Source organism: Cnephaeus nilssonii (genome assembly GCF_951640355.1).
Source record: "Cnephaeus nilssonii genome assembly, chromosome: 11".
Lineage (NCBI taxonomy): Eukaryota > Metazoa > Chordata > Mammalia > Chiroptera > Vespertilionidae > Cnephaeus > Cnephaeus nilssonii.
Window position 1 is genome coordinate 37,496,963 of NC_137082.1, and position 22,538 is coordinate 37,519,500.

The window sequence follows — 22,538 nt, forward strand, 5'->3', positions numbered from 1 at the left end:
TATATTTTATTGATTTTTTACAGAGAGGAAGGGACAGGGATAAAGAGCCAGAAACATCGATGAGAGAGAAACATCGACCAGCTGCCTCCTGCACACCCCCTACTGGGGATGTGCCAAAACCAGGCTACATGCCCTTGACTGGAATTGAACCCGGGACTCTTCAGTCCGCAGGCTGACACTCTATCCACTGAGCCAAACTGGTTAGGGCTGTAAGAAATGTTTTAATAAAAATTTCGTAACTTAATTTTTACAATATCATGTTATACACAATTATTATTTTTTTAAAACGTTCCATCGATTCTTTACAGAGAGAAAGGGAGAGGGACAGAGTTAGAAACATCAATGAGAGAGAAACATTGATCAGCTGCCTCCTGCACACTCCCCACCGGGTATGTGCCCGCAACCAAGGTACATGCCCCTGACCGGAATCGAACCCGGGACCCTTGAGTCCGCAGGCTGACTCTCTAGCCACTGAGCCAAACCGGCTAGGGCAATATACATAATTATTAATAACAAATGACGTTAGCTAACGACTGATTACTATAATCATGTTGCATTCATTTCCCTATGCGACTTACGCGCAGGCGCACCATTATCTCTCTGCTGATACTAGCAGCAAATATTTTAGCAGCCAATTACTATGTCATTAGTCTTGGACTGACTTGTTTTCTGTGCGCAACAGGAAATATTTTGCTTTTGGAGAACAAGAAAAATAGGTTTATTTGCGTTACGCTAATTAATTTGTGCAGTTATTCAGTGTCTGGTAAGTTAATGTTTAAGAAAAAAAATATTAATTTTTATTAAAATGTTCTATTGTTTTATGTTAACGATTACTCATTTATTTCAGCCCTTTGTATTCAGCATGTCTCTATCGAAATCAACCTACGTTTCTATGAAAATTGAAGCTTGTTTTTTTGCGGCCCACATAAACTTAAACCTTGTTTATTTGGCCTGTGTTAGCCTTTGAGTTTTGAGTTTTACATGCTTGCACTAGGGCTTTTTAATTTAATGTTTTTATTGATTTTAGAGAGGAAGGGAGAGGGAGAGAAACATCGATTGGCTGCTTCCTGCACACCCCCTCCTAGGGACTGAGCCTGCAACCCAGGCATGTGTCCTGACCAGAATCGAACCAGTGACCTCTCGGTGTATAGAACGATGTCCAACCAACCGAGCCACAACTGTCAGGGTGACAGACTTTTAACATATAGGTTACAATGCCTACAATATTCCAGACACTCTGAGCAATTCACTCCACTCACCCACTGCCATCATTTCCCATCTATACTACTACAATAGACTGGGGTCTCTCACATTCATACCTTGCTTGCTTCTATCTATTCTCCATACAGCAACAAGAATGATTTTTTAAAAATAAAGTTCTGATCCCATCTTGCTCTTAAAACCTCCTAATGACTTTCGATTCTTTCTCAGGTGGCTCTTCCACTGGCATTCAGCATTCCTGCTTTACTGGGCTTTTTCTTTAGCTTCATTCTCTCCCTTCTCAGGCCTTTGGAAATACTGCTCCTTTTGCCTCAAAAATTTGCCCTATTTAACTCCTTCATTCTTCTCGAATCAACTAAAACATCACTTCTGCAGAGAACTTGTCCCTTCTTGTTCCCTGTGTGCCCATTAGACTAAGAATCATGAGAGGAGGTCCCATGTTTGTTGTTCTTTGCTCTCTTCCCATTAACTATTGGCATATAATAGCAGGGTCTCTGTAAATATATGAAAGAATAAGGAATACTATAGGTCAATGCAAGGAGATAGCACCTCTCATTAGCTGTGCTTAGGCCAAAGTTTAAGACTTAACATTATAACTAGGTATTTAAATGAAATAGGTTTTATCTTACTAGGAGGATCAGAGAATAAAACATTAACAATAAATTGGTTGGTATTTTATCTAACTAATGCCGAGGCTTATCTCTACACTACTGTTCACTTTCACAATTGGCAAAGAATCTTATTTTCTAAGACCTCTCTAACTTTTTTTTTTATGCACTCAAAATACACACAAAGATAAGGGAAAACTTTTAATTATGTACAATTTTATAATGCAGATTATTAAATACAGAGAACAATGAACCCAAGATTTAGGATGTTGACTCAATACTAAAAACTGAAGCACATTATGGGCAGTAGAACATAGAGAATGGGTAGTATTTTCTCAATTTGGACATCCTGTGAAGTGATATACGTATCCACCTCATGTAATCAATGCCCACAACTTTTATACCTAAAATCATCCTGAGTCACACTAGAAAATTAGTCTCATTCCTTTACAACCAGAACTGAATTTGACCTCTAAAATGTTTCATTGGATTTCATCCCAAAAGACTTTGGATGTTTTAAAACTTGAAAAACATCTATACAAGATGAAGAGATGTGATCACAAAGAATATTTAAAACACTAGACTACTAATTCTAAAGGTCATTCCAAAACAAAATTTTAATTATCTTGCACATTCTTGGAAAAAGTGTCCATACAACATTCTTTTGGATACAAAAGCGTTGTAACTTTTTTTAAATTGATTTTAGAGAAAGGGAGGGAGAGGGAGACAGAGAAACATTGCTGTGAAAGTGAAACATCCATCAATTGCCTCCTGTACACACCCAGACTGGGGATCAAACCTGCAACCTGCGTATGTGTCCTGACCAGAATTGAACCCGTGACCCTTCAGTGCACTGGACGATGCTCCATCCAACTGAGCCACACCAGCCAGGGCAGTGTTGTTACTTTTAGAAAAACAACCAAGTGCTCTTCAGTCAGCCAATTATCCTCAAAGGCAACAGGCAGATATCACCAGCCTAGATTGCCATGCAATCACCATGCGCTGGAGCATTCTTCCCATGTCTCTCCTCTAGGGCACCTTGTGGCACAAAGATGCATAAGGTCACTGACAAGATTTAGAACCATGTGCAGTAGGCAGGTTTTGTAACTGAAGCTTGAGCAGTTTTCGAGCTGGTGAAGAATCTAATTGTTGCGCACTTCTCTTGCCTACACAGGAAAGGAGCCAAAAAATAAATTTCAATTGAATTCAAATGAGATTTATTGCAAACTTACTGCATGAACACTGTGCCAGACTAAAGGGCATTACAATGACAAATAAGAATCTCCGTTCTCAAGGAGATGACAGCTGGTAGGAAAGCCAGCTATAACTACAACCAAAATACAGTGTAATAAAAAAAATGTAGGTATGTATAGCAATAATTTAGGGCTGGAGTAAGTAAGGGCAGTGTCAGTGAATTTTTGAGGAATGAACAGGGGAAAAAAGGCAATGGTATTTCTTAAATCTCAGATTTACTAAAACAAGATGGTTTGTGGGAATTTAATTCTTCGTCTACTGTGTTTCTGTGGAATTTCCCATCAACTACGAGTACCCACAACATAATAGTTACTGTGAAAGGGGAGGAGGGGGAACAAACCACTTGATGTGGTCTTACCCTCTGAGACCACGTGCTAAGTAAGGGCAGTTTAAATCTGAAAGGTTATCCCTCTAGTCCAGTGGTTCTCAACCTTTCTAATGCCGCGACCCTTTAATACAGTTCCTCATGTTGTGGTGACCCCCAACCATAAAATTATTTTCGTTGCTACTTCATAACTAATTTTGCTACTGTTAATGAATCGTAATGTAAATATCTGTGTTTTCCGATGGTCTTAGGCTCTTCAGCAGCGTTTCTCAACCTGTGGGTCGCTAGCAGGGTCACCTAAGACCATCGGAAAACACAGATATTTACATTACGATTGTAAATATCTGTGTTGAGAACCACTGCTCTAGTCCCCTCAAGAGATACTTACTGAGTTGTACTGACATCTTCTGGAAGCACTGAGTACTTTCGTCCATAAAGGCATGAAGCTGCTTCACTGATCCTTGCAATTCGTCCATCTGCAGATGAAAGACAGCTATGAGCTGTAAGGGTCCACGGCTTCTTTGATGTTCCCTCAAACACACCAGGCAAGTCCCGCTTGGGAGCCTTGCTTTTGTTGTTCTTTCAGCCTGGAATGCTTATGTCAGACATTTTCTGTTTGCTCCTCCAGATCCACACTCCACTCCTCCACACTGTTCTATGCCCCAGAAGGCTGACCGAGATAACCTCTAACAGGATCCCATGTCCTCTGAGTTCTGGGTGGGCTTGGTCCAGAAGGAGCCCAAGTAGGGGGGAAGCTGAATGAGGTCTGCGTATTTTTGCCCAGGCCTGCTCTGGAAAGGATCATTCTGAGTTAGCTGTGTCTCTTAACTGAAGGTCATGGCTCTCTCAAAACAGCCCACTATGTGACTTTCTCCACTCAGGTGCCACAGCAACTCTTCCTCCTCTCCTCCCGCAGGCCTAGGGGTATTAAGAGCTCAGCTGCCCCACGTTCCTTCACTAACCCTTATGATTTCCCAATATCTACACTCTATACATAGCCCCTTATAAACGCTCCTTGAATTACACTTTATCAACTACTTCCTGCTGATACTTGAAACAATTCAATACTATTCTCCCAAATGTCCTCATGGCTCACTTCCTCACTTCTTTCCAGTCTCTGTTAAATGGCACTTTAGAGGGACTATCAACAACTGCTCTGTATAGTATCCTGCTCCCTCCTGTACACGGTCTCCCTTACTCTGCTTTATTAGCACTATTCACCACATATTATTTGTTTCTTTTCATTGTCTCTCCATGCTTCACCAAGGTAGAGTTAAATATACTTACCTTATCTTATTAAACATATTCTCCAGGTCTTTTCATTTCCAAGGATGAGAAAGTAGCAAAGCTGGATAACTCAACCAAATATAAACATGAGCCAACTCACCACCAATTCCATACAATCAAAGACTTTGTTCTGGCTCTGTAATATTTTCTGGTAATCAGGCTTTGTATTAAGGACTTCATTCTGGGAAGACCCAAGATATGCTGTAGGTTCAACTTCAGTCATTTTTGTTTCAGTTGATCCTCTAAAAAAAAGGGGAGCCTTTATAGAATTTTTATAATCACTTTCTGGGGAAAATAATGAAAGATCACCTAGGGAAAGCCTCCAATAAAACTTCATTAACCTGAAACAATATTCTTCTTATTAACAGTGGGGTCCAAAGCCATTATCTGGTATTAATTTTTTTAATAAAGAAAATTTGATTTTATTAATTTTTAGAGAGAGAGGAAGGGAGAGGGAACGATAGAAACGATAAAAGAGGAACATCCACATCAATCAGCTGCCTCCTGCATGCCCAACTGCTGGGGATTGAGCCAGCAACCCAGGCATGTGCCCTGACCAGGAATTGAACCTGCGATCTCCTGGTGCATGGGTCAACACCCAAACACTAAGCCACAACCGTCAGGCCAGTATTAATTTTTTTTTTTTTTGAGGAAAAATTAAACCTTATTTATTTTTAATTTAAATTCTTTACTGTTTAAAGTATTACCTATGTCTCCTTTTCCCTCCATTGACCTCTCCCTGATGGTTCCCAACCCCCAAACCTTATTTATTTTTTAAAGCCAGACCCCTGGGAAAATATATCTCAGTCCTGAAACAGCAAACAGACAGTCTATATTATCATTTCAAGTAATAAGTTGGTAAAAAGACAAAAAGGTCCTTATCAAAATTGTAAGGTGCTAGAGCTGGGGTAGGAATACTGCAGGCCCAAGGCAAAAGTGGTATTTGGTAATGGGGGGGTTGCCCCTCTTTCGCTCTAATGAAGCAACAATTCACCCCTAAGTTGCTTACTTTTTCTCCTTTAACCTTCCTGTTGCTAAAAGATCATCTTAGTAACGCTCTGTTATTTGAGGGGACTAAGTAAGCAACACTGGGTTTAGGTTTCATTCCTGAAAACCAGGTTTTTCTTAAATCCAGTACTTCATAACTCTTTTTTTTTAATACTAGGGGCCCAGTGCACAAATTCATGCACCTTGAAAGGAACTGGTAGGCACAGGGGCAGGTCTCGGCCCATCCTCTGTGCCCCTGGCTGGCCCCTCCTACCACAGCCCCCAGTCCCGTTTGCTGGCAGCCCCGTTTCTGCCACTGCTCTCACGCACTGATGGCACCGGCCCCGGCCCCGCTCATACCCGCTGAAGGCACAGAGTGATTGGGGCCGACACCAGCAGCAGGTGCGAGTGGGGCCAGTGCTGTCAGCGGGTGTGAGCGGCAGCTGCTGCCCTGAAAGCCCCTCAGGAGCAGGGGGAGGTGGAGAAGCCCTCAGGGGTTATCAGAGCTGGAAGCTGCTGCTCGCACGCACTGATGGTGCCGAGTGATCGATCGGGACTGGCGCCGGGCACTGGCAGCGGGTACGAGTGGCGGCTCCATCACCCGTAGTGGGTGTGAGTGGGGCCATCGCCGGCAGTGGGTGTGAGAGGCGGCTGCTGGCCCCAATCTTCCCTCAGAAGCAGGGGAAGGTGAAGCCCTCAGGGGTGATTGGGGCTGGCAGCTTCCACTCACACTGATGGCGCCGAGTGATTGGGGCCAGTGCTGGGCACCAGCAGTGGGTGTGAGTGGGGCCAGTGCCAGCAGCAGGTGTGAGTGCCGGGCAGGACTGTGGCGTGCGGGAGCAAAGAATTTTCAGTAACCACCAGAGGCTTTCCCTGATGACAGCAACCAGTGACCCGCCTAGGTCTTGCACCCTCGCCCACCTGCTCCACTATCCTGCCGCGGCCAATGCCCACCATGTTCTGAGCACTCCCCCTTGTGGTCAATGCATGTCATAGTAACCAGTTGTTCAATTGTTCATTTGTTCCAGTTGTTCCGCCGTTAGGTCTATTTGCATATTAGCCTTTTATTATATAGGATATTTTATTGATTTTTTACAGAGAGGAAGGGAGAGGGATAGAGAGCTAGAAACATCGATGAGAGAGAAACATTGATCAGCTGCCTCCTGCACACACCACTTACTGGGGATGTGCCCGCAACCAAGGTACATGCCCTTGACCGGAATCGAATCTGGGACCCTTCAGTCCACAGGCCGATGCTCTATCCACTGAGCCAAACCAGTTAGGGCTACTTCATATCTCTTAAATGAAGCAGCCAACAGTTCCTCCTTCACTGTTCATTCCTGATATTGGTATATGGCACAATCAAAACCCCCTTTCCCTTCAAGATAGAGTACCACTGTAAGATTGTCCTGTTACTCCACTGCAGACAAGCTTAGGGCCCATCATGACAGTCAGTGAGAAGGAAGGTCTGCTCCCATACCCAGGGTGACATTGCCTCTCATGTTTCTGTACGGTCTCCGAGCTGGAAGATGTAATGTGTGAGCATTTAAGAAGTGTACATCCACATCTTGGGCAGAAACGGATATCCAAAGAAACCTTTTCAAGTTTTTATCCAACTACCTCCCCCAACTCCACATCCTAAATCAACTTTATGCCCTTGCATATAAAACAAAACCAAGCAAAACAAATACGCAGAAACCATTTTTTCCACTTCTAAATTAGTAAGTTCATGGATTTTGTTTCACAGCTTATGGAAAATGGTGTGGTAATGCTTCTGGTAAACAGGAGGTTGCAACAAACAGAAACACCTCTCCTCAGATTCTACTAGATCACTGGCAGGCTAGAGGAAACTGTCAGCCTGTTGGTACCTCAGAGGGCTCTAGCTTGATCTGAGAGAAATGTTTATTGCTAGGATAAGCTTTTGCCACATAAAATTTAGGCTATCAAAAACTCTCTGACCTAAATTTTAGCAACAGTTTTTTCCATTTCATTTTCTAGGATTAAAACATAAAAGAACCGGTGTCCAGAGGCAAGAGACATATGCTTTAAACTTGCTGCCATCCTTAATTTCTTCATCTATAAACTTTGCTTAAAAGACCAAAATTCTCATTCTTCATTTTAAATAAATTCCTGCCCTCAGCCTCAATGGACAATGGCAAAGACTTCTCTATCTAAATGGATGAGAGAGACTCCTTCATCTTCTTGGTCATGGTTGGAATGAAGTTCATATGGTTATCCACACACTTGGTCACACAACTCTCCAGCTGCCGCTTCACCTGAGGCTCTTTACTCCCTGCATCTATTGAATCTTTGGCTTTGTCGTTGCAATGCATAGTGCACCAGGCCAGGCGGTCCCGGAACTTCTCCAAATCGCTGGTAACCAGGGCCTGGGCTTGAGCCAAAGGTGCGTGGAAGCACTCCATGCACCGGTGCACCTGCTGCATGGACATGGCTGTCCTCACAACAGCCAGCACTGCACCGGAACATGAGGCCCTGCATCTTCCGGATATTCTCTTTCCAGACTCTTCACCATGGTGTCCACCACCTCCTGCACCCAAAGCTGCTGCAGGTCCGCCTTGGCGACCCTGTGCTGCACTGCGCCTCGATGGCGTCTACATGGACTCCATTAAATCTTTTACACCACTGGACTCCAGGAAATGATAGAAGTTCATGTCAGTTAATCCCATTTAACAGTAAGGTCCTTTTACAAAAAGAACTACTGTTGGGGTAAAGTAAAGCCAAAGCTTGCTATCCTTAAGTCAATGTCTATGATCTTTCACCAAAAAAATGCTAGGACACCTCAATTATCTAAAATAACTGAATATAATGGAGAGTTCATGAAAACTGATGACTCTTTAATAAGAGCAACTACTACAATTTACTGAATGCCAGACAATGCTAAGCACTTTCCATTTAACCTCATTTAACACAATAACTGAATGAGATAGGTACTAATATTATCTCCATTTTTTAAAAGATATTTTTTATTATTGATTTCAGAGAGGGAGGGAGAGGGAGATATAAACATCAATGACAAGAAAAAATCATTGATTGGATGCCTCCTGCACGCCCCACACTGGGGATCCAGCCTGCAACCCAGGCATGTGCCCTGACTGGGAATCAAACCGTGACCTCCTGGTTCATAGGTCAAAGCTCAACCACTGAGCCACATCAGTTGGGCTGATCTCCATTTTTAAAGGAGGAACTTCAGGCTTCAAGGTTAAGTGGCTTGCCCAATACCACACAATGAAGCAGTGTTAGGGTTTGACAGAAGCAGTCTGCTTCCGGAAGCATTCCTCTTAACCAATAGGCATGCCCCATCAAAACTGTTTATTCTGAAACTGCCGTATCTTATACATGATATCTTCATAAAGAGAACATGTCAGGGCTGAATGAAGTAACTGATAACCATCAATGCCTGCATTGGGGAAGTTTTTCAAACCGTATTCCTCAAAGCACCTCTCTACTAAGAGGCCACTTTTGCAATTAGAGTTTTAGCTACCATTTTATAGTTAGGTTCCTTCCTAAGATTCTGTTTGGAAAAAAAAGCTTAAAAATCACTAGCTTAGATGGCCAACTAAATAAAAACCTAGCACTTTCCCACTTTGTTGTGCCTTTAAGACCCAGACAAAGATCCTCTCTTTCCATCACCCCCTTTCATGTCTTTGCATTTCCACAAAGGCCTTGGCCAGGGTTCTCTCCCACACCTGCAGCTCAAAGGCCATGTGCCCACTAAAGTCCCCTGACTAATGTTTTTGGCCCAGCCCAGGATTCTAGGTAAAAGGAAGAGATGTGTCTGTCTCCACCAGGATGTAGAATGGCAGCCAAAGACACAGAATGACTGAACATAGTGATGCCAACTCCCTCCCTTCCTTTCCTTGACTCTCCATTTAAGGTCAGAGAGTGCTAATAAATATTTTACAGCGCTTTGATGAGTTGATTAGCCTATGAGATAAGATTCGTCATTCAATTTGTGTTAATGAAACTAAAATCCATTCAAATCAAACTCCACAAAGTGAAAAGATAGCTTCTGAATTCCAGTTGTAGATCTAACCTGGATAAGATCTCCTCAGCCTCCTTCTGATAGTGCAGCAAGAGCTGATCCCAAGTCTGACGTTCTAAGGAAAACCTATAGGATCAGAAAAAAAATTCTGTTAATTTTTGATTAACTCATTTTGAATCACTCAGGGCACCAATAGTACATTAGGTATCTACTGTGGTTCTAAGATGTGAATAAAAAGGCCATTAAAGAATTAGAAACCATGACTGATTTAGAGAATATTATTTTAATAAAATCAAACACACGTTCTTAAAATGAAATTAACATCCTTATTCCCTAGACTGCATTCTATGAAATTGGCCATAAGCACAGTCCATAAGACCCCAAAATGCAGCTAACTTCTAGTGTTGCTACACTAGTATTGACACTCAGAACAGGATGTTTATTATTCATTTTTCCAAGTTTAATTATTTTCCCCAACTGAACTTATATTTTTTCAACAAAGGTTCATTCATTTTCACTTACTTTGTTATGTATTCCTTCATCTCAGCCACCGATGCTTCCAGAGATAAATCTGATGCTTTTCTGGAATACAGATAGCATTGTGTGATAAACACAAATCTTTCAAGAACACTTGCTTTTAATAATATGATAACTTACATAATTTCAAAGGCAATAAAACATGTTCAGAATTTATCTTTTGCCCTGGCCGGTGTGGCTTAATTGGTTGAGCATTGTCCTATGTACCAAAAGGTCGCAGGTTCGATTCCCAGTCAGGACATGTGCCCAAATTGCGGGTTCAGTCCCTGGTCGGGGTGTGTTCGGGAGGCAACCAACCTATGTTTCTCTTTCACATCAATGTTTCTGTCTCTCTCTCTCTCTCTCTCCCCCTCTTTCTCTAAAAATGGAAAGAAAAAAAAAAAGAATTTATCTTTTGCCTGGCTGGTGTGGATCAGTGGTTGAGTGTCAACCTATGAACCAGGAAGTTAAGGTTCAATACCTGGTCAGGGCACATGCCCGGGTTGCGGGCTCAATCCCCAGTAAGGAGCATGCAGGAAGCAGTCAATCAATGATTTTCTCTCATCACTGATGTTTCTATCCCTCTCCCCCGTCTCTGAAATCAATAAAAAAATAAAAATATTTTTTTAAAGTTCAAATCTTTAAAAATAAAGTAAAATAAAGATGTTATATTAGCTGAAACCGGTTTGGCTCAGTGGATAAAGCGTCGGCCTGCGGACTGAAAGGTCCCAGGTTCAATTCCAGTCAAGGGCATGTACCTTGGTTGCGGGCACATCCCCAGTAGGGAGTGTGCAGGAAGCAGCTGATTGATGTTTCTCTCTCATCGATGTTTCTAACTCTCTATGCCTCTCCCTTCCTCTCTGTAAAAAATCAATAAAATATATATTTTAAAAAAAAAGATGTTATATTAAAAAAATTTATCTTTCAAAAATATTTATTTCTTAGCCTCTCACTTTTATTTATTTATTTTTTTATATATATTTTATTGATTTTTTACAGAGAGGAAGAGAAAGGGATAGAGAGTTAGAAACATCGATGAGAGAGAAACATTGATCAGCTGCCTCTTGCACACCCCCTACTGGGGATGTGCCCGCAACCAAGGTACATGCCCTTGACCGGAATCGAACCTGGGACCCTTAAGTCCGCAGGCCGACGCTCTATCCACTGAGCCAAACCGGTTTCGGCAGCCTCTCACTTTTATACTAGATCTCTTCATCTTTTCTCTCTCTCATCAATTCCAATTCACACATGGCCAGAAGAACCTTTCTTAAAATATTCCTTTAATTTCTTCCTTGCTTAAAAAGTCTGTGACCCTCTACTGCATTCAGAAGAAAAGCAAAACCTCCTTAATCTGGCACTTAAGGATCTCTGTTCTCGCTCCATCCAGCTCATTAACTTTGATTCCTACTGTTACCTTTTATCTATTCTGTCCCATATAATCTCACTCACCCTGACCCTGAATATCTGGGGTTTTCAATCTCTAAACTTCTGTTCACATCAGTTTTTAGTGTCTTTCCCTTCCACCAATAAAAACCTTAACATTTTTTAAGGCCCAACAATACTTTTTCATATGACTGTCTTGTCTTCCTCCTTAAATGGAAGCTATCGCTGTACAGGGGACTTACACCAATGGCTCAGCACAGCTGAGTGACTAATCCTAATGGAAAACACTGAAAATGCCAAAATTTTGCAGATGTACTTGGTACTCTACCTGATAAAAACAAATGAATTGTTCTACCTTTCATGTTTTTCTACCAAGGCCTATGACACACAGCCTCTATCAATGCTGGCTGAGATGCAACAGCTTACGGCTTAAATACACTGCATTAAAAGAGACACTATGTTAAGCCAAATTTCATTGATTTGATTTTAGCACTCAAAAGGCCTTTATGTTTTTATTTAGCTTTCTGATTCTGTGCTTGTGCCTTCAACACTTTCACAACGATTTTCTGCTCCTCAATAAGGAAAGCACGCTTGATCCTGTCACAGGCAGATTTAGCACACATGGATCCACCATAAGCCCCGCTGACGTGTTTTTTCGTTTTAGACAACCTCATTAGAACTTTAGTTCTCATAGCACGAGCTCCACAAAGTTGCCTGGGCTCACACCATGTGCAGATTTTGGTGCTTTCCCAACCTTCTTGGTATAAAGGTAAACAATGTCTCGGGGTTTGGGACAGCCTAGTTTTGTTAGAGGCTGTATTGTAGAACCATCTCTGGTGGTATGTCAAAAGCTGGACCATTCTGAATGCCTAAAGACTCCATCCCCAGAAGAATGAGTCAAAATATTTTTCATTACCCGAATACCAATGTTAAATTTAAGGATAGGTGGAAAAGTAGACCTTTGCAAAGTCAAAACTAAAAAGTTTATGATGTAAGCCCTAGTGACATGATTTATTACAGGGCAGGGCTCCACCCATATAGAGGAACAACAAGTTTAGGGGTGGGATTTCTAAATTCTCTTAATATTCTTGCTTGTAAACAGCTAAAGAACACAAGTTTACAGTGGAACCTCAGTTCTCCAACTTAATTTGTTCTTAAAGGTTGTTCAAGAAGTCATTTAGTCAAAAACCAAAAATTTTTCCCATACTGCGGTGGAGGGTTGGGGTGGGCTAGAAGGGGTCAATGGGGAAAAAAAGAGGACATGTGTAATACTTTCAACAATAAAGATTTTAAAAACTGTTTTTAATGATTCCCTATTTTAACCTTTTTTAAATATTCAGTACCTGTCTAATGTACTGTTTTTCTGTTTGTTTGTTTTAAGCCTCACCCGAGGATATTTTTCCACTGATTTTTAGAGAGAGTGGAAGGGAGGGAGAGAGGCACAGAGAGAAAAAGAAACATCAATGTGAGAGAGACACAAGGATTGGTTGCCTCCCACATGTGCCCTGAAGTACGTGCCCTTGACTGGAATCTACCTGGGACCCTTTGGTCCGAAGGCCCAAACAACTTGTTAGAGAACCAAATTGTTTGAGATGGGAGACATTAGGAACTGAGGTTTAGTTGTTGCATGGCTAGCAAAAAAATTTTTTTTTAAATATATTTTATTGATTTTTTACAGAGAGGAAGAGAGAGGGATAGAGAGTTAGAAACATCGATGAGAGAGAAACATCGATCAGCTGCCTCTTGCACACCCCCTCTTGCACACCCCCTACTGGGGATGTGCCCGCAACCAAGGTACATGCCCTTGACCGGAATCGAACCTGGGACCCTTGAGTCCGCAGGCCGACGCTCTATCCACTGAGCCAAACCGGTTTCGGCGCTAGCAAAAATTTGAAGAATGCTTTTCCTTTCATCTTTCCATAGCTGGTTCCTTCTCACCATTCAGGTCTAATAGGTCTAAATTCAAAGGTGAATTCAGTAGAGGTCTAGCTAACCTACCCCCTCAAGTCACTATTATTGACTTCTTAGATCACTATCTTAAATCATTATTTGTTTGACTGTATCTTCTATTAAAGTATATCAGAACAAAATACCTTGTTTGACTTAGTTATTTATCACTATTATCTCCAGCATCTAGAAGAGCCTGGTATGCAGAAGATGCTGAATAAATGCTTGATGAGTGAATGAACAACTGTCTAATTATAATAAAAAGCCTTAATTCAATTATAATTTAGGACAGAAGGGCAATTGAACTTACCCCTCTGAATCTTCAAAACATTTCTGTAGAGTTCCATTACTTTCCAGTCTGTCTGCAAAATGTTTTAATTCTTCAGAAAGAGAAGATGCTAGAGAGAATAAAATTACATGTTATAAACAGAATATAAATTTTCACAGGAAGCTGCTGACAAAGACTAACATACTTAAGGTAGTCTCAGCGCTAGGGTCCCATCACATTCTGACACTCTCACCTATTCAAAAAAGTGGTATAAATATGCAGAAAGACTGTATCTTTTTTTGGGGGGTAGATATAGATAAAATGTAAGATAATTCTTCTTTATAACATTTATTGATAGTGTTTTTTAGATCTGACTGGTGAAAAAGCAGTTAAAAAGATATATCTGGCCGAAACCAGTTTGGCTGTGGATAGAGCGTCAGCCTGCGGACTGAAGGGTCCCAGGTTCGATTCTGGTCAAGGGCATGTACCTTGGTTGCGGGCACATCCCCAGTAGGGGGTGTGCAGGAGGCAGCTGATCGATGTTTCTCTCTCATCGATGTTTCTAGCTCTCTCTCTCTCTTCCTCTCTGTAAAAAATCAATAAAATATATATATTTTTAAAAAGATATATCTGCACTGACATTTCATTCTTTTCAAGAGATTTGAACTGCTGGTGCTGAAAGGAAATATATCACAGAAGTCAGGCAATAGGAAAGAGTGTTATAAAAAATGTTGAAGGCAAATAAAGCATTATAAGCATAAGGTAAAAACAGTTCTCTGCTTATACCTGGAAGAGTCCACAATTACATTCAGGTGAAGAATAAGGAAGGAAAAGGATGTTAAATAGCTATCAAGATAACCTTGACATATCTACTCTAATTATGGTCCAATTCTGAGATAATTTTAATTAACAAGTAAGTCTGAGTTCATGTATTTTCTTGGTTATTAAAGTGGGTAACATTGAGTATTTTGACTCTGGATGATTGTGTAGTTACTGTAAGGAAAACAGCTACTTCCTAGATAGCTGAAAACTGACTCCTGGGAAAGAATATTTGTAACTTATATCACTGATGAACAGCTAATTTCCTTAACATATAGAGTTTCTACAAATCAATATAAGCACCACATGCCAACTTTCAAAAATGAATGAAGGATATAAACAGAAAATGAAGCACCTATAGTTCTAAATAATATTTAAAAATGTTTATCCTCTTTGAAAAACAAACAGATTAAAATTACAAAATACCTCTTATCATCTATAAAACATCTGAACTGTTTGATAAAACTGTATTGGTAAATGTGAAAAAACAGATATGCAAACAAATATATTTGCATATTTGCTGGTGAGAGAATAAAATGAAACAACCTTTCTGGAAGGCAATCTGGTAATTTTTATCATTTTGTTTGACCTATTTTATTGCAACTCTAGAAATTTATTTTTACTTGTATATGTGCCAAAAGGCATGAGTAAAAAGGTATTTGCCCTGGCTGGTGTGGCTCAGTTGACTGGAGCATTGTCCGGTATACCAAAAGGTCATGGGTTCAATTCCCAGTCAGGGTACATGCCCAGATTGTGAGTTCAATCCCTGGTCAGGGTGCATATGAGGTAGCCAATTGAAGTTTCTCTCTCTCTAAAATCAATTTAAAAACATATCCTCAAGTGAGGATTAGAGAAAATAAAAAAGTATCCATTACCCTACTCATTGTAATAGCAAAAGACTGAAAACCCTAAAAGCCCACAATAAGAAACTGGTTAAATAAAATATGGTACATTTATAAAATGGAATATCATGTGGCTACTAAAGTGTGAAGACAGCTCTGCATGTGCAGTATGGAATAATCTTACCTAATAATAGACAAACATGTAAACTGACTGTACCTCTGCTACGCCCACAGCCAATCAGGAGTGAGTATGCAAATTAACCCACCATCTTTGTCAGGTTAATTTGCATAGGCAGGCAAGGAGCAGCCAGGCAGGATGCCAGCTATGAGGGGGAGGAGGTGCGCCAAGGGAGCTACAGGAGCGGTGCTCCGGCTGGGAGTGAGGACTTGGCGGCTCCCGGGCGGCCCAGGAGCGGGGACTTGGCAGCTCCTGGGCGGCCAGGAGCGAAGCCAGGGCAAGGAAGGCCTAATTCTTACACAAATATCGTGCAACGGGCCTCTAGTCTACAATATAAACTATTAGGTTAAAAAAAAAAAAAAGACAAGGAAAAGAACAGTGCAGATAGTATTACTTGATTTTAATGTATAATTGTTTGCAAATGCAGTATCTCTGCAATGATACACAAGAAGCTGGTGGCTGTGGTTGTCTCTGTGGAAAGGAGCTGCAACTATGGTTTGGAGTGGAGGGCAGGTTTACCTTCTGAACTTCATTAGCATATGTTATTATTATTTTCTTAACGCTCACCTGAGGATATGCTTTTATTGATTTTAGAGAGAAAGGAAGGAAGAGAGAAACATCGATCGGTTGCCTCCAATGTGCGCCCCAACTGGGAATCAAACCTGCAACCTTTTGGTGTATGGGACGATGCTCCAACCAACTGAGCCACCCTACTAGGGCAGCATATATATATTTTAATGCCATTCCAAGGGGGGCTGGTTTTGTAAGGTAGCAGCTTCTGTAAATGGGGATCCTAAAAGTGGGGCTTCAACTGACTTTAACAGAAGGTACAGTTCAAGGTCAAAGCTCACTTGCATGTTCTTAGCAACTTACCTTTGGCTCTAAAACTTTCAAGACTGAAGCCCTCAGTGCCCTTTAGGAAAGGTTCAAGTTTCTGAACAGAGAACTAAATAAAGAAAAGCATTTTTAGTACAACCAAGATTTTCCAGGCCAGTCCCAACAAAGCTCATATAATTTTACATGCTTAATAAATGTGAAATAAACATGATTTAATTTTCATACCTAAGATTTTTCATATAACAAATAAATAGATCAGGATAAAACTACATTGGTAAGACTGTACATTTTGATTTTTGGTTTGAGAAAAAAATGGTCATTTAATTCACACAAATTGAATTGCTTATCTAAACTAATCATCAACTAGTCATATAATACTGACTTAGTATGTAGTCAGACCTCCAATGTCTGTTTGAACTTAGATTTTGACCTACTCCTACTTTAAATTACCATTATTCCCTGTCATTTGCTGCCAATGGCAAGAGATATTAGATTGGGGAAATCTCTCACTCTTAGCTGCTCAGTTAGCAGCAACAGTACCAATGGGATAGAGAGCCTAGTCCAGACAAAATCAGCTGCTAGGATTATATCTGGCTTTTAAATTAACCCAAACTAGAGAGAAACATCTTTTAATTTTAACAGATGTATTACACAGTTTTGATCTCTCTTTGGGACTCTCACAGCAACAGCTTAAAAAAAGCATTTCCCAGTCCCGAGAATCTCACCTGGAAACTGGAAAGCAGGAGAGAGCCAAGCCGTTTGCTTTCTGCTAGGTCGACGCTGATGGATCTGCTGAGCTCTAACATAAAATATCAATTTAAGGAGTGGTATACTCACAATTATCAAAATAAAAAACCTGAAAAATTTCCTCTCTCTTGATGCAGTCCATTTTAAGGCAAGAATGCTCAAGCAGCCTTCTTTATTTAAGGGAGAATTCATATATAGTCACATCTGATTTTTTTCAGGATCACCGAGGAATGAAATTTACCCATTTGTGCATTCTAGCTTTAAAAAGTTATAAGAACCTTATATGTATTACATTAAAATCTTGTCTTATTAAACAAGATAGGTAAATAACTTTTTTTGATGTTTTATATTCACCATTCAAAGAAAGGAGATGGAAACATTTGAGCATTTTTATGACAGGTCCTGCAGTATGCTTTAAATACATTGTCTTAAGAGTCCTCTTATAAACTATGAGCTCCATTTTACAGATGGGGAAACTGAACCTCAAAGGAGAGATGACTTGTTTGAGGCCAGAAATTGGTGAAATAAGAATTCAATCCCAAGTCTGCCACCAAAGCCTGTTTTCCCCAGTAATACCATGCTGTCTTCCACAACGAATTGATATCATTAATAGTAATTGGTTGAACATTTGTTATGTAAAAGGCTTTTTATTAAACACTATACATACTTCTTTAAAACTTGAGGCAAATATCTTATCAATCCCATTTTACAGATGATGACACGGAGGCACAAAGACTAGGTAATAGGTAACTTGCCAAGGTCACATGGTGAGACAGCCTGAATTGGATGGGCATTTTACACAATTATGTCACTGAATCCTTAAATAAGTACAGGATGCAGACACTGTTTTTTCAATTATGCCCATCTGAAAACATGTTATTATACAGCAAAGGAAGTTTGCTTTGAGAATTTGAGAAATACATGTCTTTTCATCCTCTACCTTTAGCTGGTTGTATTTTTAAAGTTCTTTTGTCTCTTTTTTTGATAACTTCTCAATGCTGTTAGTTAAAAAACACACAGAATACCTTCTGCCTATAACCAAAGAAATCTGGCAAGTGGCCAGGAATAACAAGGAAATAATGTTATTACATCAGTGATTTTCTGTGATACAGAATTTTAGGTTCACATGCTCTGGAACAGAGATAAAAGTTGGGGTGACTTTAGGGAACTGATGCTTTCTTGGCACACCTATGAAATACATTAGCATAATTGGGGCAGCAGTTTTCTGATATGCTGAGTGGCTGTTTTTATCCTGTTTTCCTGTTAGACATAGGCCATCTGGAAGTGAGATAATATCTTTAAAATAATCACAACAGCTTAACTTTTGAGCTATTTACCATGTGCCAAGTATTGTGTTATAATCAATTCATTTTTTCCTCGTATAAATTTATAAAATAGATATTATTTCATCCCATTTACTGATGAGGAACATAAGACAAAGGAGGTTTAAGTAAGCTGCTTAAGGTCAGTTTTTCCTGAAATGTGCTAGAGACTTTCCTTGTTAAATCTTGTACTTCAATAAACTGAGGCTCAGAGAGGTGATGTGATTTACTCAGCCACGTAGCTGATAAGTAGCAAAGTCAAGTCTGTCCCACTACACTCTTTCTGCCAAGTCAAGTCTGTCCCATTACGTTCTTTCTACCATACCTCTCACTGCCACATCTTATCTGAGCTGCAACGCCACGTCTTATGTGTGCAGCACCCCACCTGTGATGCCCTGATGAAAGGGAGGCAGTGACTTCCGCCTGTTGATTTCTTTCATACTTGCTCGCCGCCAGGATTGCCTTCTGTCTCGATGATGGGCAGACTGTTCTTGGGGAGACAAATGAAGAGACCTGGGCTGAAGTCCTTCCTCGTGGCTGAGATCACAACACTCCCCTTTTTTAGGGCTACAACCAACGTGAATTCTTTCCTTTGAAACTCCTTGAGTCATCTCCAGGGAGGCAGACGATTTATTACACACTTCCACAGGACTGGCATTTGATTCCAATTGATGATCATGAGCCTTAGATGTCACTGGTTCCTCTTCTAGCACTTGTTATAAAAAAGTCAAAATATAAAATCAAACCCACAACTGAGTATTTGTGCAAAAAAGTGGAAATAGAAAATGTATGCCCCAGATCATGGAGACACTGAGGAAGTACCTGTGCAAATACATGAATATGTGATTCCAACTCCACCAAAAGCCAGGAAACCATTTGAGGATAGCTAAGAAACCTGAACCCAAGGTAAAAGGTACAAAACTCACCTTCTACAGTCTCTGATCTAGTCACTGAAGTCATCCTGGGTGGAGAACCCTAAAATAGAAAAATGAGGTGATCTGTTCTTCACACTTCAGCCCCAGTCTCACCTGGGTTTTACTACACAGGAATAGGCCTTGTGCTTTCCAGCCTCTCTGAATTGCCCATCTCTTTCCCATGAAATTTACCTACCTGGCAAGGCCCAGCCCAATACCACCTCACCCACCACGTCCACAGAGACCATCAGCAGGGTTCATCATCTACTGTTCTGCATTTCTACAGAACCTATCACTAGAAATACTCATATCTCCCTTAACACATAACCTATTTTATTTCCCAATTATTTTGTGTTTAACTAGTCCCTAATTTCCTAACTCAGTTGATGGCATTATGACCTACATGGTCTTCCAAACTAGAAAAATCACATTATCCTTTACCTTTTACTCTTAAAATTATCCAGATCTCAAATTCCATCCATTCTACCTCTAACAGCCTCTCTACATCTTTTTTTAAATTAAATTTATTAGAGTAACATTGGTTAAGGACACTATATAAGTTTATAATCCAACATCTGTATACTCCATTGTGTGCTCATTATCAGAAGTCATCTCCTTCTGTCACTATGCAGGGTGGGGCAAAAGTAGGTTTGAAGTTGTTAAAAAAATAGTACAATAAATAATACAAGAATAAACTCTGTTCTGCATATGCACAACTATAAACCTACTTTTGCTCCTCCCTTTATATTTGACCCCCTTTACCCTTTGTCTTCTCCCCACCTCCCTTCTCTGGTAACCACCACTCTTTTGCCTGCATCTATGAGTTTGTCTCCAAATCTTTTCTCCACTTCCACTTCCTAGTTTAGTTCAGGTCTCATAACCTCCCCCACCACCCACCCCATCCACCCAATAATCCTGTCCACTGGTTTTCCTATATCCAGCATGGCTCCTCTCCTAGCCATTCTTTAGACAGCAGCAGCGATTTTTCCAATGCATTCAACATTTTTCATACGCTATTCTCAACCTACCCATTTCTGCTCTCCTGCTATGCCCATATCCTGCCACCACGTTTGAATCTTTGCATATATAGCCTGTAAAACGTATTCATCCTTCCCAACCTAGCTCAAAAGCTAAGCTTTCACACCACTTTTCTTTCCTAGCGAGGGGCTTGTAACGTCTGTTTACATGTCTGTCGCCCCAGACGCACTGTATTTGTATTCCTGGTGCATGTCAGCAAGGACTGACCGGAAGACAGCAGGGACCAGACTGAGGCATCTCTACATTTGCCATGCTTACCCCTCACTCCCAGTGGGAATCTGTACAGGGGATGGGGGGCAAGGGGGGCAGGGGAAGAGGGGGAGGGGGGAAGGGTAGTGCTAAGTAAAGAGAAATGAATATATCTGGAGGGACGACACAGAAAAGAGAACAAGACAGATATAGGCCATGGATCTAAATCCCCGCAGTTATAACAATCACAGATTCAAGCCTGGAAATAACAGCAACTGCCATTGGTTAAGCTGCTTGTTAAGCACTTATTATATGCCAGGACCTATGTTATTTGTGACCGCTTTATTTCCATCATTATCTCTTTACCCCATTTAATCCTTTCCACAGCTCCATCAGTACTGTCGTTCTCCCGTCCTTGCAGATAAGAGGAACTGAGGTTCAGAGGGCAAAAGCCTGTCTGGGGACAGAGGCGGAATTCTGTGACCCACCCCAACCCGAGACCGCTGGCTCTGCACAGGCCAAGGGAGAGGCGCGATCATCCTTGGGTTTCCTCTCACCAGGAGGCCGCAGCGCCTCGGGGCACCCCTAGTGTCCGCTGTCGGGGGGGGGGGGGGGGGGGCGGCGGCCTGGACTGGGCCGAGGTCCGACGCCAAAGAGGCGGGTGCGAGAGTGAGTGGGGCCGCGTCCGGGGAAAGGTATGCGACTTCCTGACCTCAGAGCGACGCCCGTTCAGTCCGAAGCCTCCGTTCTTAATACAAGACGGCAGGACACTCTCCGCGGCCCCGAGTCAGTCCTGGACCCCCTGCACCTCTTATTTCTGGTCTGGGTCCGGTGCGCCTTCCACGGACCACGCCCCGCGCCACTGCAGCCGCCGCTGCCGAAATCTCCCGCCAACTAAGGGCGCATGCGCGGCCGGCGGCCGGCGGCTCGGGCTCGCGCACGCGCAGCGCCTGCCTCCTTCAAGGCGCATGCGTAAACTGGTATTTACCTTCTGGCGAGCCCCGCTGCCGCCGCCGCCGCTTTCTCCGCCCTGAAGTGGCCACGTTACCGTCTCCCTGCGATGCCACGCCCGGAGAGGCCCCTCCGGGGACCTGCCTCAGCGTCCTGACCTTTTGCGCCCCGCAGCCCAGAACCCATCTAAGATGGGGAAACTGGGGCCTAGATACTGGCCAAAGAAATACCTCATCATCTGAAGCTCTGCCCCTGTTGCCAGGCTAGTGGTCCTCCTCCCTATTGCTTCTTCGTCTTCTTTTTTAAGTTATTGACACTATTACAGATGTCCCACATTCCTCCACCCACCCCACGCCCCACGCCCCACCCCTGCTTTGCCCACCTCCACCCAGCCACCACGCCCCGCCTCCTGGCCATCGTGGGTGTCCATGGGCTATGCATGTAGAGTGTGTTCTGGCTAATCTCTTCACCTTCTTTCATTCAGTTCCCTCCACCCCCTCCCCTCTGACGGCTGTCAGTTTGTTCCATGTATCCATCCAGGCCTCTGGTTTTATTTTGTTCGTCAGTTTACTTTGTTCGTTAGATTCTACATATTAGTGACATAATATGGCATTTATCTTTCTCTGACTGGCTTATTTCCTTTAGTATAATAATCTCCAGGTCCACCCATGCTATTTGCAAAGGGTATGAGTTCCTTCTTTTTTACAGCTGTGTAGTATTCGTTGTGTAAATAAATGTACCACATCCTTTTTTATCCACTCACCTACTGATGGGCACTTGGGCTGTTTCCAGATCTTAGCTATTGTAAATAACGCTGCTATGAACATAGGGGTGCATATATCCTTTCTGATGGGTGTTTTGGGATTCTTAGGATATATTTCCAGAAGTGGGATCACTGGGTC

General features: G+C 41.8%; 1 protein-coding gene and 2 pseudogenes across 5 annotated transcripts; all 3 read right to left on the reverse strand.

Annotated features, from left to right (window-relative positions):
* Positions 1–45: 45 nt before the first annotated feature.
* Positions 46–21,578, reverse strand: DSN1 (DSN1 component of MIS12 kinetochore complex). Of its 3 annotated transcripts, XM_079784433.1 has the most exons (11): positions 21,398–21,578; positions 19,471–19,519; positions 18,930–19,256; positions 17,201–17,274; positions 16,512–16,584; positions 13,842–13,929; positions 10,208–10,267; positions 9,737–9,811; positions 4,796–4,937; positions 3,797–3,884; positions 47–2,995 (listed from the first exon to the last, which is right to left on the reverse strand). In XM_079784433.1, the coding sequence occupies exons 2-11, from the start codon at positions 19,502–19,504 to the stop codon at positions 2,892–2,894; spliced, it is 1,065 nt and encodes a 354-aa protein (XP_079640559.1). In that variant the 5' UTR covers positions 19,505–19,519; positions 21,398–21,578; the 3' UTR covers positions 47–2,891. The 3 variants fall into 3 exon arrangements, with proteins under 3 accessions (XP_079640561.1, XP_079640560.1, XP_079640559.1); XM_079784435.1 differs by lacking the exon at positions 19,471–19,519 and having other exon boundaries at positions 46–2,995; XM_079784434.1 differs by lacking the exon at positions 21,398–21,578 and having other exon boundaries at positions 46–2,995.
* LOC307107282 (protein FAM136A-like) lies at positions 4,960–8,245 on the reverse strand (annotated as a pseudogene). Its single transcript has one exon. The product of its transcript is annotated as a protein FAM136A-like (transcript).
* LOC307107281 (large ribosomal subunit protein eL34-like) lies at positions 11,679–13,162 on the reverse strand (annotated as a pseudogene). The gene has a single exon. The product of its transcript is annotated as a large ribosomal subunit protein eL34-like (transcript).
* Positions 21,579–22,538: the final 960 nt, after the last annotated feature.